Consider the following 14,902-nt stretch of genomic DNA (forward strand, 5'->3'; position numbering starts at 1 on the left):
GCGTTATAGTCACAGGCACACATCATAGTTTTAGTTCTTATATTTAGGCCTTTCATCCATATGACATTAATTTTTATGCATGGTATATAAATGATCTGTTAGTCTCTTCTGAGATGGAGAAATCAAGTGTATTTGGAGAAGATTGGCATATATAAAATTCTTTCCTCCCCCATGAGCCCTTGTACCCTGATTTCTTTCTCTTTTAGCTGGTTGAGGCAGTTTCTCCCTGTGTAGCCCAGTCAGGCCTTAACCTTCTTACCATTCTGTCAGAGTGCTTCAGGTTCTGGGATTACAGCCATGCCTTCCACATACCTGCTTCCAGTGCTTCTCACACACTTACAGTCCTTTGAGTGCTGGATGGGGAGAGTCAGTGGATAGGACACTTAGCTACAGTGTTGTGGTTAGAATAAGAGTTTCAGCGATAATGTAGTTTTCTTTTGAAAATACATTAGAGGAAAATTTAATTCTTGTGTGGACTGTAAAGGTAACCTGTATGAGTTTTGGAGCATTTCTTTATTACTGCTGTTATGAGTGGAGAGTGAGATTTTATGGTATTATCATGTTAAGATTAAGGCTAACAAGGGAATCTAGACAAAATGCCAGCTACAATGCATGTTGTTATAGAAGGACCATTGGAGGCTTGTTAGTTTCTAGCTTAGGTGAGAAAATGGGAGCCCCAGGTTCAGGAAGAGACCTTGCCTCAAAGAAATCTGCAGGAAGTGGTAGAGGAGGACACCTGATGTCCTCTTTTGTCTCTGTGTACAGAGACCTACCTGTACATACATGTGCATATATAATCACAAAGACATACAATCACAAATTTAAAACCTTTCTTTTTTTTTTTTTAAATAAGAAAATCACGTGTATGAATGCTTGTCTGCATGTATATATATATGTATCACATATGTTTGCATGGTGTCCAATTGTCCAAAGGAGGGCATTGGATCCCCTGGAACTGGAACTACAGATGGTTGTGAACCACCATGTAGGTCCTGGTATTTGAATCAGGTTGTCTGCCAGAGCAACCAGTGTTCTCAACCTCTGAACCATCTCTCCAGCCCGAAATAAACCTTCTTTAGGGAAGAAAGAGGCTGGAGTGGCAGCTCACTCACACACACCTTTTGTCTAGCTTGGTCTTCATAGTGAGTTTCAGGCCATCCAGAGCTGTATAGTAAGTCACTATCTTAAAAGAAAACAAGGAGGAATGCCAGGCGGTGATGGTGCATGCCTTTAACCCCAGCACTCAGGAGGCAGAGGCAGGTGGATCTCTGAGTTTGAGGCCAGCCTGGTCTATGGAGCAAGTTCCAGGAAAGGTGCAAAGCTACACAGAGAAACCCTGTCTCAATTCCCCCGCCTCCCAGAAAAGGGTGATGGTGGTAATAAGGCTAACAAACAGATATATGCATATTTTCTCCTTTTCCAGGTTCTCAGCTGCTACGGGAGTTGAAAAAGATGGATGATAAAGCCCTCTTGGTGGAAGTACAGCTTTTAGAAAGCAAAACATACCATGCTTTGAGTAATCTGCCGAAAGCCCGAGCTGCCTTAACCTCTGCTCGAACCACAGCCAATGCCATCTACTGCCCCCCTAAATTGCAGGCAACCTTGGACATGCAGTCAGGTAAGAGGCATAAGGGTGAGTAGAATGCATTTCCTTAGCCCTTGCCTTATCTTATGGGTGAAAGGAACGGGGTGGGTGGAGTGGGGCGGGGCTGAAGCTGGGAAACAATTGGCTGATTTAACAAACTAGAAGGCCGCTTTTCTAACCAGCTTCTTCCTATTAACTGCCTTAAATAATGAAGAACCTAGTTATCAGTGCAACCTGGCTGTCCGAGCCATACCTTAGGGGTCTCACTTAATTTATCTTAGTCACTTACTAAGAATGGTAGCATTTGTCTTCCAGACTGGCCTACCTTATGTATGTTTACCAAATCTAGTCTCTTGGAGACTTTTGGAAGCTCGTAGGATTTTTTGAATGGGCTTCATGTCAGGACTGTTGGAAGATAATCTTAATTTCAGATGTTCTGTCTTTACACTTGAACCTTGTGTGCAAATGCCTATGCATCCTTCTGGATCCAGTTTAGCTGTCTCTTCTGCAGACTTCCTTTGTTCATTCTTTGTTTTTTACACAGGGTCTCATTGTGTAGCTCTGGAACCAGGTTGGCCCTCAACTCACAGGCTCACCTCTGCTGCCTCCCCTGTTTTTGCTTTTGAACTAACTTACCAAAATATAATTTTAAAATTTTTTTAAAGATTTATTTTTATTTTACATGAATGGGTGTTTTGCCTGCATGTATGTGTGTGTACTTCATATGTGCCTGGTGGCCAAAGAGGCCAGAAGGGGGTTCCTAGAACTGGGGTTACAGATGGTTGTGAGCCACCATGTGGGTGCTGAGAACTGAATCCAGGTTCTCTGCAAGAACAGGTACTCTCTCCAGTTTCCCAAAATCTGATCTTTTGTACACACTATCATACTAAGATCCATAGGAGCCTTGTCTGTATATTTTCTGCTTGGCACATGGAAGGCTCCTTTTAATGTTGATGTTGAATGACTAGGTTTTTGCTTTTAAAAGTAAACATGGCTGAGCAGTTAGGAGTGCATTGGGCAGCCTATAATTCCAGCTCTAGGGAATTTGATGTTGTCTTTTGGCCTTTCTGGGCATCTGCACAAACACTCAGATACATAAATAAATGAAAAAATAAATATGAAAAAAAAAAGTAAACATATGCCAACAATAATACTTCTCTTGCTAATGTTTTCAAGAAAACAGCATATTTGTTTTTGGGGCTTTGTTTTCTCTTCCCTCCCTCCCTCCCTCCCTCCCTCCCTCCCTCCCTCCCTCCCTCCCTCCCTTTTTAAAGATAATGTCCTGCATTATGGCTTTGATCTTGGAATTCTTCCTCATCTTCCTGAGTGCTGGGGTTATAAGCATGTAACCCTATGGTGCCCTGATCACTTTTCCCCCACAACCAGATTTATTGGACTGAATTATTCTGCCCTATTGGTATACTGGGAAATATGGGGAAATTCTGATATTCATTAAGCTTGACAGTTTTAGCAGTTTGTTGTATCTTTCTCCTCCTCCTCCTCCTCCTCCTCCTCCTTCTTTTTAAGATTTATTTAGAGCTGGGCAATTGGGCAGTGGTGGCACACACCTTTAATCCCAGCACTGGAGAGACAGAGGAAGGTGGATCTCTGTGAGTTTGAGACCAACCTAGTCTGCAGAGTGAGTTACGGGACAGTTAGGGTTATTAAAAAGAGAAACCTTGTCTCAAAAAAACAAAAACAAACAAAAAGATTTATTTAGTTCTATTTTATGTGTATGGGTGTTTTCCTGCGTGTATAATCTATGCACCACATGTGTGTCTGGTGTCCACGGAGGCTAGAAGAGGGTGTTGGATCCTCTAGAACTGGAGTTGCATGGTTGTGAGCTACCACGTGTATTCAGGGTCTTGGACTCAAGTCCTCTGGAAGAGCAGTCAGTGCTCTTAACTGTCTCTGCAGCTCCAGTTTATTGTGTCTTGAGGGAGTGTTCGTTGGCTGTAGAGGGGTATATGTTTTCTTATAGGCCTCTTTAGTTAAGAACTGTTAATAAAAGGATTTGACTCTTCCCTCAAAATAGGAGACTGTGGGTAAGGTTATAGGTAAAGATAGAGGTCCTTAGTTAAAGGTTAAGCCGGAGTTTACAGCCACTGTGCATTGGGTCCCAGGTGCTACAGGTGAAACAGTGGTTTTCTGGGGTCCAGTTTAGCAGCTTCTTCATCCTTTTACTCTCATCTGCTAAGTACTTTTATATCTTGATCTGAAGAATGTAGGGAAGCATTGTGGTAGATGGGTGGGGCCCAGGTCTTCAATGTTATAAAGGGGAGTTAAGCTAATGTTAAGAGAGAAGTGCTTCTTAGTCTGTGGGGTACTGATTTCCATGTCATTCCAGGTGAGAGTAGGGGCGGATGTAGTCATTTCAACCAACATTAAGCTCACCAGGAGCAACCAAATTGGGATGAACTTTCGATATTAGCCTAAAGAAATACTGGTTAGCCATGTGCAGCTGTTTATGGATTTATACACTGATTGCATATAGGCAGAAGCATATCCAAAAATGAGGTATATTTGAAAAGAAAGTAATAAACATGTTGGGGAAGATTGCCAATTAGGAAAGCTGCTTCAGTATGAAAATTCTAAATTTAGCTAGGTGTGGTAGCACACACCTTTAGTCCCAGCATTGGAGGTAGAGGGAGCCAGCCTGATCTACATAATGAGCTGCAGGACAGCCAGAGCTACATAGTAAGACCCTGCCTCAAAAAATTAAACAAAAAAAGAAAAAACTCAGCATAGAAAAAGCTACGTTAATGATTATTTTTTGTTTTGTCTTGTTTTGAGATAGGGTTTCTCTATATAGCCCTGGCTATCCTGGAACTTGCTCAGTAGACCAGGCTAGCCTCAGACTCCGAGATCAACCTGTCTCTTCCTCCCAAGTGCTGGGGTTAAAGGCATGCGCCACTATCACCTGGCATGATTCTTCTTTTTTATTTTAATTTTGTTGCTTTGCTTTTGAGCTATAATCTCATAAAACCCAGAATGGGTTTGTAGCTGAGGATGACCTTGAACTTGTGATCTTCCTGTTTCTACCTCCAAGTGCTAAGATTACAGATGTTTGACACCATGTACAGTTTATTCAGTGCTGGGGCTTGAACACAGGGCTTTGTCTGTGCTAGTCAAGCATTTTACTAATTGTACTATATCCCAGCTCAGAGTTGATGTTATTAATTGAGGTCATTCAAGTGGTCTGGGCATGTGTGGGTCAGTTCACTGGCTTCTGCAGGTGATACCATGGAGGCTAAACATTTGTTCCAATGGTGGTAGGAATAGGTGGTGAGAATCATAGGGAAGACAATACAGTGTGCAGTTTCTAGGGCTTCTTTTGAATTGGGTTTCTTACTCTTTTGGGAATTTAAAAAAGGTGGTACTGAGCAGAGGCCAGAGACCTGGGGCTCTACTGTCAGCTCTTAGGAGCTGGCTGTGACTGGGCAGTTTCTTTGTTTTCACTTGATGCTGTTGGGGTCAGTTTCTAAGGCTTTTTACAGCTCTCCCATGGCTCTGCTATTTTATATGGTTTTCTTCTCTCATTTCTCTGTCCAGGCATTATTCATGCAGCAGAGGAGAAGGACTGGAAAACTGCTTACTCATACTTCTATGAGGCATTTGAAGGCTATGACTCCATTGATAGCCCCAAGGCTATCACATCTCTGAAGTACATGTTGTTGTGCAAAATCATGCTCAACACGTAAGTGTGCATTAACCAAGTCTGCTAGAGCAGAGGTGGCTTGGGCAGGGAGTTGGGCCACTTACAGATGCAGCTCTAGCTGCAGGTTTAGGGGCCGGTTGACATAGAGTGGGTGGTCAGAAGTGTTCCACATCACTTTTGCTTGCTAGTGTTTCAGACAGATTTTAGAAACTATTTAACTGAGCTGGGAGGGGTGGCGCATGCCTTTAATCTCAGCACTAGGGAGGCAGAGGCAGGCGGATCTCAGTGAGTTCAAGGCCAGCCTGGGCTACAAAGCGAGTTCCAGGACAGCCAGGGAAACCCTACCTCAAACAAAACAAAACAAACAAACAAACAAACCAAAAAACAAAAACAGGAAGAGAGAGACAGACAGACAGACACAGAGACAGACAGAGACAGAGACAGAGAGACAGAAAGGAAGAAAGAAAGAGAAATTACTTAACTGGGAAATTTTCTTGGAGAATTTCTCAATCTTCAAATATTCTGTCCTCACAGGTATTGAGCACAGGACAGAGCTCAGGAAATAGCTGATAGGCCAGTGTTAGTCAACTGGCCACCCAGAATGGGGAACATGGAGCCCAGTAAATATTTGAAAAAGTGGACTATAAAAGGCATGATAATAAATTGTGGTAGGGACTGAACCCTATGTCCCTAACTTAGAGTTGTGATTTTAAAATTTTCTTAATTGTATATTTGTATTTATTATTGTTATTGTTGTTGCTGTTATTATTATAATTATTATTTGAGGGGGTATTTCAGGGGACACAGGATCTCATGTTGCCCAGGCTGGCATTATCTTTTTTTTCCTTTCCACTGGCCTCAAACTCATAGAGATCTGCTTGCTTCCTAGATGGAGGGATTAAAGGTGTGTGCCACCACCTCCCGGCCTTAACTTTTTTTAAAATATATTTTTGAAATTTGTTTTTATTATATTGTACATGTTTCTTTGCACATTTGTTTCTCCGGAATGTATATCTGTGCACCACTTGGATGCCTTGTGTCCAGAAGGCCAGAAGAAGGCATCAGATCTCCTGAAACTGGAGTTAGAGATACCTGTGAGCATCCGTGTAGGTGCTGGGAATTGAACTCAGGTCCTTTGCAAGAGCAACAAGTGCTCTTAACAACTGAAACATTTCTCCAGCCCTGCTCTTAACTTTTTATCTTGATGGCACATTTCTGCCTTCTAAAGTGTTGGAATTGCTTCCCAGTGCTGGAAAGTAAACCCAGGGCTTAAGGTATGTCAGGCAAACACTACCAACTGAGCTACATCCCAGCCCCAGGGTTGTGTTTTCACAAGACCCATTATGCTGAGATTTGACTCAGACTTACTATTCTGCCTGTTATTTTTGGGGTTGGGGGTGGGATTCATTTGGTCTTTCTTCCCTTTTTTTGCGATAAGATCTCACTATGTTGTCCAGGCTGGCCTTGAACTCATAGAGATCTGCCTGCCTCTGCCTCCATAAGTTATATGTTACCACACTCAGCTGCCCTCTCTTTAATTTTGGGAGGTTTTTATTTTTCACTTTTAGCTTTGGCCGAGGGTAAAGAAAACCTGACTTCTGCAGTGTTGGGACATTTGGGTTTAGTTGATTTTTCAATGTGGATGAGTTTTCACAATGCAGTTCTGGTAAATAGTTCACCTAACTATGATTAGAATTGCGATGTACTGGAGTAGTTGACCAAATATATCTTTTTTTATTTTTTATTTTTTTGTAGCCCAGAAGATGTCCAGGCTTTGGTGAGCGGAAAGCTTGCACTTCGGTATGCAGGGAGGCAGGTAGGGAATATTGTGACTGCAATTCTATTCTGAGCCCAGCTTATTGTCAAATTCATGATGTTTGATGGGACCAGTGTTCTTCAGGTCTCCATCCTGCCTTCCTTACCCCTTGTCTTCTTCCCTTAGGCTCACTTATTGGGCTTTGTTGAAGTAAGTGTTGAGCTCTGTTATAGACATAGGTAATTTGAGGGGCTTACAGAAATACATTGTAGCACTTGCTGGTAGGTTACAATTTGTCTTTGTCAGATCTTCCCGTTGTGAGTCTGGCTTGTAAATATAATGGGTGAATCTCACATCTTGATTCTCTTGAGTCAGAAGCCTGGTTAGATCTGGTACATGTGTGCTTGCAGGGAGGCCAAACTACTTGGTGTAAGAACTAGATTTTGGGGCTGGAGAGATGACTCAGAGGTTAAGAGCACTGACTGCTCTTCCAGAGGTCCCGAGTTCAATTCCCAGCAACCACATGGTGGCTCACAACCACCTATAATGAGATCTGGTGCCCTCTTCTGGCCTACAGGGACACATGCAAGCAGAATGCATGTAATTAATAAATAAATAAATCTTAAAAAAAATAATAATTAAAAAAAAAAGAATAGATTTTGAGTATTTCTCAGCTTATTATTATTTTCCGTTCATACCATGAATTTGAGTATAGTTTAAAAGGTGGACTTTGATAGTTGGTCATCCTTTTTATATTTGAGTAGATATGAATGACTTTTTAGAGCACACAGTTGTAAGGATGATTTCTCAGATATTTGTCCTATCTGCTTTTTGTTCTTTGGCTGTCATAGTTAAATAAAAGCAGTCATTCTGAATAATATAGTTGTCTCTAAACAATGAACAGATTAGCTATCTCCCTAAATCTGTGGAGTACTGTTAACAAAAACGGATTTCCTCTTTCTCTGTAAGTCATCATAATTGGTTTTTCCTTCACTAAAAGTTTCAAGTCAGTTTAGTTCTGATGTTGGGACTACTGGCTTTTATGTAGACACTTTTCTTACAAGAACTGGAGTTGAAGCCAGGCGTGGTAGCTAGCGTATGCCTTTAATCCCAGCATTAGGGAGGCAGAGGCAGGTAGATCTCTGAGTTCTAGGTCAGCCAGGGCTACATAGTAAGACACTGCCTCAAAACAAACAAACAAAAAAACCCCAAAAAAAAAAAAAAACAAAAAACAAAACAAAACAACCCCCCCCCCCAAAAAAAAAAAATAACAAACTGGAGTTGTAGAGTTGAGACAAGATCTGTAAGTATTTAGAAAAAGGATAGGTAGCTAAGAATGGTGGACGAAGATTTTGAACTTTGGTCATCATTATGCTGGAGACAAACTCTGCTCCTGGAAGCCTTGTGCCATTTAGTCTGCCACTAGACTTACTATCCTTCCTCATGACACAAGGAGCTGCCTCTGTTGCCTTGTGCCTCAGTGACAGCTTTCCAGAGAAGCCAGGCTGATCTAGAAAGATGGGTGCTGGGGGAGACTTGATAGTTGGAGGGATCCTTTCATAGCCAAGTTAGAAGCTTCTCTTGGTCCTTTCACATTCAGTTTTGGCATGATACAGGGTTTTAATATTCAGGTGTGATGTGTGGACTATTCATGCCTGAACCCCAGGCCGACCTCGCTCACTTGCTCACTCACTCACTCAGTATCTTGTATCAAAGCTAGCAGAGTGAACCTTGATAAAGCCCAGGGATTATTGGGTTTGAGGACAGAAAGAATTGGGTGGACGTGGAGATAAGAAATCTTGGAGTAAGGAGAAAGAAATCACAGTTCTCTTGTTATTTTCTCTTTTAGCTTCATTCTCTAGAGAATCCTTATCCGGGTCTATCCTTTTGGGAAACTTCTATTTAAGTCACTTCACATTTCAAAGGGAAACTGGTTGGCATGCAGTGATATTCAATACTTCTGGATTTTCTTCCAAGGCCTCTTAAAAAAGAGTGGTGGAGGGGACAAGTTATTGTTTTTCTAACAGAAGGTGCTTATGACCTTGGGTATGTGTGAACATGTAGGATAGATCACTTTTATGATTTTTTTATTTTTTATTCTCAGACAGAAGCATTGAAATGTGTGGCTCAAGCTAGCAAAAACAGATCACTGGCAGATTTTGAAAAGGTGAGCATGGTATTGAATTGGTGAGGAATGGGTGGAGAAGAAGGCCATTCAGCTGGGCAGTGGTATCATCCCAGAATTTGGGAGGCAGAGGCAGGCGGAATTCAGGGATCTTTGTGAGTTCAAGGCCAGCCTGGTCTACAGAGGGAGTTCCAGGAAAGCCAGGATTGTGCAGAGAGAACCCTGTCTCAAAAAACAAAAACAAACAAAACCCAAAAAAAGTTGCAAAGATATTACATGTTGATTCCATGTGCTTTTCACCCAGAACCACATCAAAACCAGGAAATAGTTTGTATAGTGAGGGGAGTGGAGTGTTGAGCTGTATTCAGTTCATTTATGTATATTTTTTAATTTCAAGAGTTGTCATTCGGAACTGGAGAAATGGTTCCCAGGTTAAAAGCACATGCTCTTACAGAGGACCTGAGTTCCATTCCCAGTTCTCTCACAGGGCAGCACATACCTCCTATCTCTCTAGTCCAGGCATATCCTAACCCTCTGGACTCTGGGCACCTGCACTACCTGGGCATGCATATACCTGCAGGTGCCCGGGCATGAGCGTGCGCACATATACACACACAGATTAAAGAAAAGCTGTCATTCAGTTTCGCACAATAAAGTTACTTACCTCTACTCTGTGGCAAAGTGGTAATCGGGGATGCCCAAACCACACAATAATCATGTCTTGTGGCCTAACTGTAGGCCTCGTTCTTCCACACAGAACAGCTGTGGGTATCCCAGGCCTGCTTTGTACTCTGTGAGCAAAAGAGAAGTTTTTGTTTTGTTTACTTGTCTTATTTTCATTTATTTATTTTTGGTTTTTTGGTAGATAGGGTTTCTTTGTGTAACAGCCCTGATTGTCCTGGAACTCACTTTGTAGACCAGACTGGCCTCAAACTCATAGAGATCTGCCTGCCTCTGCCTCTTGAGTGCTGGGATTAAAGATGTGTGACAGCATGCCTGGTACTTGGTTTATGTTTTGAGAACTCAACAGCAGTCCTGCCTCATTGTTCCAAGTGAGGGGATTATAAGTGTGAGCCATTACCTAGCTCTCAGAGAGAAACTTCAGGATGATGCTGTCAGCTTTCTTTTGCTCATTGGGAAGATTCAGAATGGGAGAAACACTTTTAAGCTTTAGGATGAGTCTTGTGTCTTTTCTGAACTGGTGTTCTCTTAGTCTGAGTTTAGTAATCAACTTAAAAACCAGACCTAAGCTAGGCGGAGGTGGCTCATGCCTTTAATCACTCAGGAGGCAGAGGCAGGCTGGTCTCTGTCTACAGAGTGAGTTCCAGGACAGCCAGGCTGTCACATGAAGAAACCCTGACTCAAAAAAACAAGAAACAAACAAACAAAAAAAAAAAAAACCAGACCTAGATCTGCAATAAGAACTATTGTAAAACTGGGCAGTGGTGGCACACACCTTTAATCCCAGCACTTGAGAGGCAGGTGGGACTCAGAGTTTGAGGTCAGCCTGGTTTATACAGAGTTCCAATCCAGCCACAGCTGCATGTTGACACCCTGTCTCAAAAAACAATCTACCAAACAAAACAAAAACAAAAAACCAGATACTTGGAGACAAGGGCCACATGGCTTTGACCTTCCATGTTAGTCATTATTTTATCGGTGCCTCCCTATTACTAGTTAGTATGATTTGTCTGCTTTTAGTACTGTACAGCAGAGCCAACATGAGGCTGGGACATTGAAATCATTACTAAAGATAAATGGATCAGTTACTTTAAAATAGTCTATAATTTTGTCATAAAATGTTTGATGGAATACTTTTACTCATGGCTCTTCTGTGATCAGATACTTGGGAAACATTAAAGCAAAACAGAATGAGAAAGGCGTTTTGCTTCCTTTGCCTGCAGAGCCATATTGTGCTGTTCTCACCAAGCTCTTAGGAGCTACTGATTTCTTATTATTTAATCTCAGAATTCTTTGAAATATATGCTGAAAAATAGGTGTGCAGTTCATTTGGCCTCTAAGTAGAGGGTGTAGGCTTACATGATTAAACTTTAGGACAGGAAGGTGGTAGCTTCATGCTTTAGTTGTTCATGCACTCCAGATCGCCCATATATGTACATGTACACACACACACACACACACACACACACACACACACACACCTCAACCATATAGTCCCTAGGGCCAGTAGACTTCTCAAGAGGCTAGGAATAGTGACTTTAAGGTATTGTGACGGTCTCTGGTATGAGCTTTGTTTTGCAGGCCTTGACAGACTACCGGGCAGAGCTCCGGGATGACCCAATCATCAGCACACACTTGGCCAAGTTGTATGATAACTTACTGGAACAGAATCTGATCCGGGTCATTGAACCTTTTTCCCGAGTACAGGTAAGACTCTTCCTGGGAATTTTCTTAACAGTTTTGGGCTACATGTTATAGCTGTAGCCACCTCCTTTTCCATATTTGCCCAAATAGAAACTCACTTTCAAGGGTATGTCTGTTGGTAAGAGGCCAGCAAGGGCTTGGACTTGTCTGGATGGGAAGTGAATCAAGGAGGTGCTGGTGGAGTAAAAGGAGGTGCTGGTGGGGTAGGAAGAGGTGCTGGTGGGGTAGGAGGAGGTGCTGGTGGGGTAGGAGGAGGTGCTGGTGGGGTAGGAAGAGGTGCTGGTGGGGTAGAAGGAGGTGCTGGTGGGGTAGGAGGAGGTGCTGGTGGGGTAGAAGGAGGTGCTGGTGGGGTAGAAGGAGGTGCTGGTGGGGTAGGAGGAGGTGCTGGTGGGGTAGGAGGAGGTGCTGGTGGGGTAGGAGGAGGTGCTGGTGGGGTAGGAGGAGGTGCTGGTGGGGTAGGAGGAGGTGCTGGTGGGGTAGGAGGAGGTGCTGGTGGGGTAGGAGGAGGTGCTGGTGGGGTAGGAGGAGGTGCTGGTGGGGTAGGAGGAGGTGCTGGTGGGGCAGGAGGAGGTGCTGGTGGGGCAGGAGGAGGTGCTGGTGGGGCAGGAGGAGGTGCTGGTGGGGTAGGAGGAGGTGCTGGTGGGGTAGGAGGAGGTGCTGGTGGGGCAGGAGGCTGTGAGCTGGCCCTCCCTGTGCTTCTTGTAGTCACTGTCCATGTGGTCAATGTTTTCTGTCTTTGGTTCAGGGACAGGAGTCATTCTGTATAGTAAGGGCAGGGAAGTAGAGCAGGACACTAAGCCAGAATCTCTGGCCCTCTCGATTGAGCAGCCTTAACAGACACACCAGTTGTCTGTCTCTTTATTTTTTATATTGGAGATAAATTCAAACTTTCAATGTTGCTGTCTGCTTTTCTTTTTAGATTGAGCACATATCTAGCCTCATCAAACTCTCCAAGGTAAGTTCTAAGGCCTGTTAGGTGGTGGGAGTGAGGGGAAGGTGGGGATGGAGGGTCTGTCTTCTTTGTGGGGGAACCGAATGTGGGCTCAGAGCTGGAGTGTTGTTATTGCCATTTTGGTCCAATCCTTTTTTTGTAAGACTTTCTTGCAAAACTTTCATGTCAGGCTGGTCTCTGATTAATGAATATTGGTCCCTTTAATCATATACTTTGATTTTAGGCCGACGTGGAAAGAAAATTATCACAGATGATTCTTGACAAGAAGTTTCATGGTGAGTAAATGTCACATAGGAGGGCCTGGTCAGAATTTGAAGGGTGTATCTTTAAAGCAGGACTGAGTTTCTCTTGTGACAGTTCTTTGGAGCCCTGGCTCCCTTTGAAGAACGCGTAAGGGGATGGAGAGAGGATTCAGTAGCTAAGACACTTAATTGCTCTTGCAGAGGACCCGGGGTTCAGTTTCCAGCACCCACACCGCAACTCACAACTGCCTGTAACTCTAGTTTCAGGGGATTTGACACCCTCTTCTGGCTCCTGAGGGTTCCTGCATGCATGTGTGCTATGTCTACTCACACATATACACATTAAATAAATGATAGAGGTTCTTTAATAAAAGAAGTGAGAGTATGCATAGCAAATATGTGCTGGGAGAAAAGGAGACGGCTAGGGAGTGGGTCCTTGGTTTCTGTCTGTTGTCTCCTTTTACCTGGTTTGTTGCTGTTTCTTGCAGGGATTTTGGACCAGGGGGAAGGCGTCCTTATCATTTTCGATGAGCCCCCCGTAGATAAAACTTACGAGGCCGCCCTGGAAACCATTCAGAACATGAGTAGAGTAGTGGACTCCCTCTACAGCAAAGCCAAGAAGCTGACATAGGAGGTGAGTGCTGGCCTGGCCCCGCCCCGCTGGGCAGTGCTATCTCCGCCCGCCTGCCGACACCGACCACCCTCCGGGTCCTCACGGCTCCCCATTGACGCTGCTCTGTCTTCTCTTGCAGAGTTGGATCTGTAGCGGTCCTTTGGAGAGTGTGTGTGGCAGGAGAGTGACCCTTGGGGAGATGCTAGGAGATTCTTTTCTTTCTGTTCTACTTTTCGCTCGGAAAGTTTTTAACCTTCATTGGTGCATCTGTATCCAGCGATAGGCGGCCAGTTCTCATGTAATCAGCACTGGCCAACATGGGAGTGGGGAAATTGCTTAAAAAAAAGAAAAAAGAAAAAAAAAGATTCTAAATAAAAGGAAAAAGGCTTACACTACCTAAAGCTGTGCTCTCTGCCTCCTGGGAGAGGGCCGCAAAGCCAGGCACCCCGCCAACCACTGGGGATCCTCATCCACCTGCTGGGCGCCACCTCTCCTCCTCTTGAGAATTGGGTGTTTGCTGACCATCAAAAGCAACGACTTTTTATTCTGTTTGTACTGAACCAAAACAAACAACTGTATAGACTGCTGTTTTCTTTTTTATTTGAAACGAGGCGTTGGTGTTCTTCTCTGCCTTCTGGCCTGTCCACCCTTCCTCTCTGACATGGGCTCCAGCAGGCTAGCTGAAGGGCCAGCTGTGGCACCACCACTACCACCGCGTCCGGCTCTGCTCTGACCTGTCACAGAATGGGAACAAGTCCAGGAGCTAGTGTCCACTACGGCCACACGGGTGCGCAGTGTGGGCCTCAGCCCTCGGTGCCTGCTGTGCATGTGGCTTCTTTAACACAGTAACTAGACTAGACATCAGTGTTTCCACCATCCCTCCTCCCCCTTTGCTCTCCTCTCCTCTCTATGCTCTCTCACCCAGGAGACCATATCCTTTCTCTTTCCTCTAGAGGAGTTGGGCTGTCTGAACTCCATCTGCTGCGCTCTCTCCCTCGCCACCCTTCTTCCTGCTGTCAGATGACCGATCCCTTTTCAAAACAGTGGACATCGGGAATGAGGCTGGGTGGGGTTTTTGTTTGTCCCTTTTTTGTTGGGTTGAAGCACCCTCACGTCCCCTTCCCAGAATGTCTCTCTCTGCCTCCTAAGAGTGTGAGCCGACGACGGGGTGGCGCTGTCTTAGCATGCTTTCTTCCCAGCAGTCCTCAGCAGGCCCCACTGCGCTGTGTCCTTTCTCACCTGTCTTTCCTCTCTTCCTCCCTCCTCCTCCTGCCTCCTTCCGCTGGCCTCCTTTCTCTTTCTTTAGAACCTTTCTCAGATTATCCTTCCAGGTTTTGGTAATAGATTTCTATTTTGTAAAAGGATTTTGTTGTACCAGGTTTTGCATCTTCACTGAATCTGACTGGCTTTTATTTTCCTCTTCAAAATCAGGTTTTTGTTCTCAACCACCTTCTCTCTCCATCATGTCCAGTCACTGTTTTGGTTTTGGCACCATCAATATCAAATGTACAAACGGTTCTTGCTAACCAACACCAGGTATATCTGATGTTCAGATGAGTTCCAATAAAATAATTTTTTTTTCAAAA

General features: G+C 44.0%; 1 protein-coding gene across 1 annotated transcript in view; it reads left to right on the forward strand.

The window, feature by feature from the left end:
• The window catches only part of Psmd11 (proteasome 26S subunit, non-ATPase 11), a 39,374-nt gene extending 24,472 nt beyond the window's left edge, over positions 1–14,902 (forward strand). Inside the window, exons 6-14 of the mRNA XM_006977518.4 lie at positions 1,424–1,618; positions 5,138–5,282; positions 6,999–7,059; positions 9,104–9,166; positions 11,387–11,512; positions 12,429–12,464; positions 12,685–12,736; positions 13,192–13,337; positions 13,456–14,902. Coding sequence (XP_006977580.1) covers positions 1,424–1,618; positions 5,138–5,282; positions 6,999–7,059; positions 9,104–9,166; positions 11,387–11,512; positions 12,429–12,464; positions 12,685–12,736; positions 13,192–13,334 — 821 coding nt within the window. The 3' untranslated portion in view covers positions 13,335–13,337; positions 13,456–14,902. The remainder of the gene's footprint in view (positions 1–1,423; positions 1,619–5,137; positions 5,283–6,998; positions 7,060–9,103; positions 9,167–11,386; positions 11,513–12,428; positions 12,465–12,684; positions 12,737–13,191; positions 13,338–13,455) is intronic.

This window comes from Peromyscus maniculatus, chromosome 8, assembly GCF_049852395.1.
Source record: "Peromyscus maniculatus bairdii isolate BWxNUB_F1_BW_parent chromosome 8, HU_Pman_BW_mat_3.1, whole genome shotgun sequence".
NCBI classification, from domain to species: domain Eukaryota; kingdom Metazoa; phylum Chordata; class Mammalia; order Rodentia; family Cricetidae; genus Peromyscus; species Peromyscus maniculatus.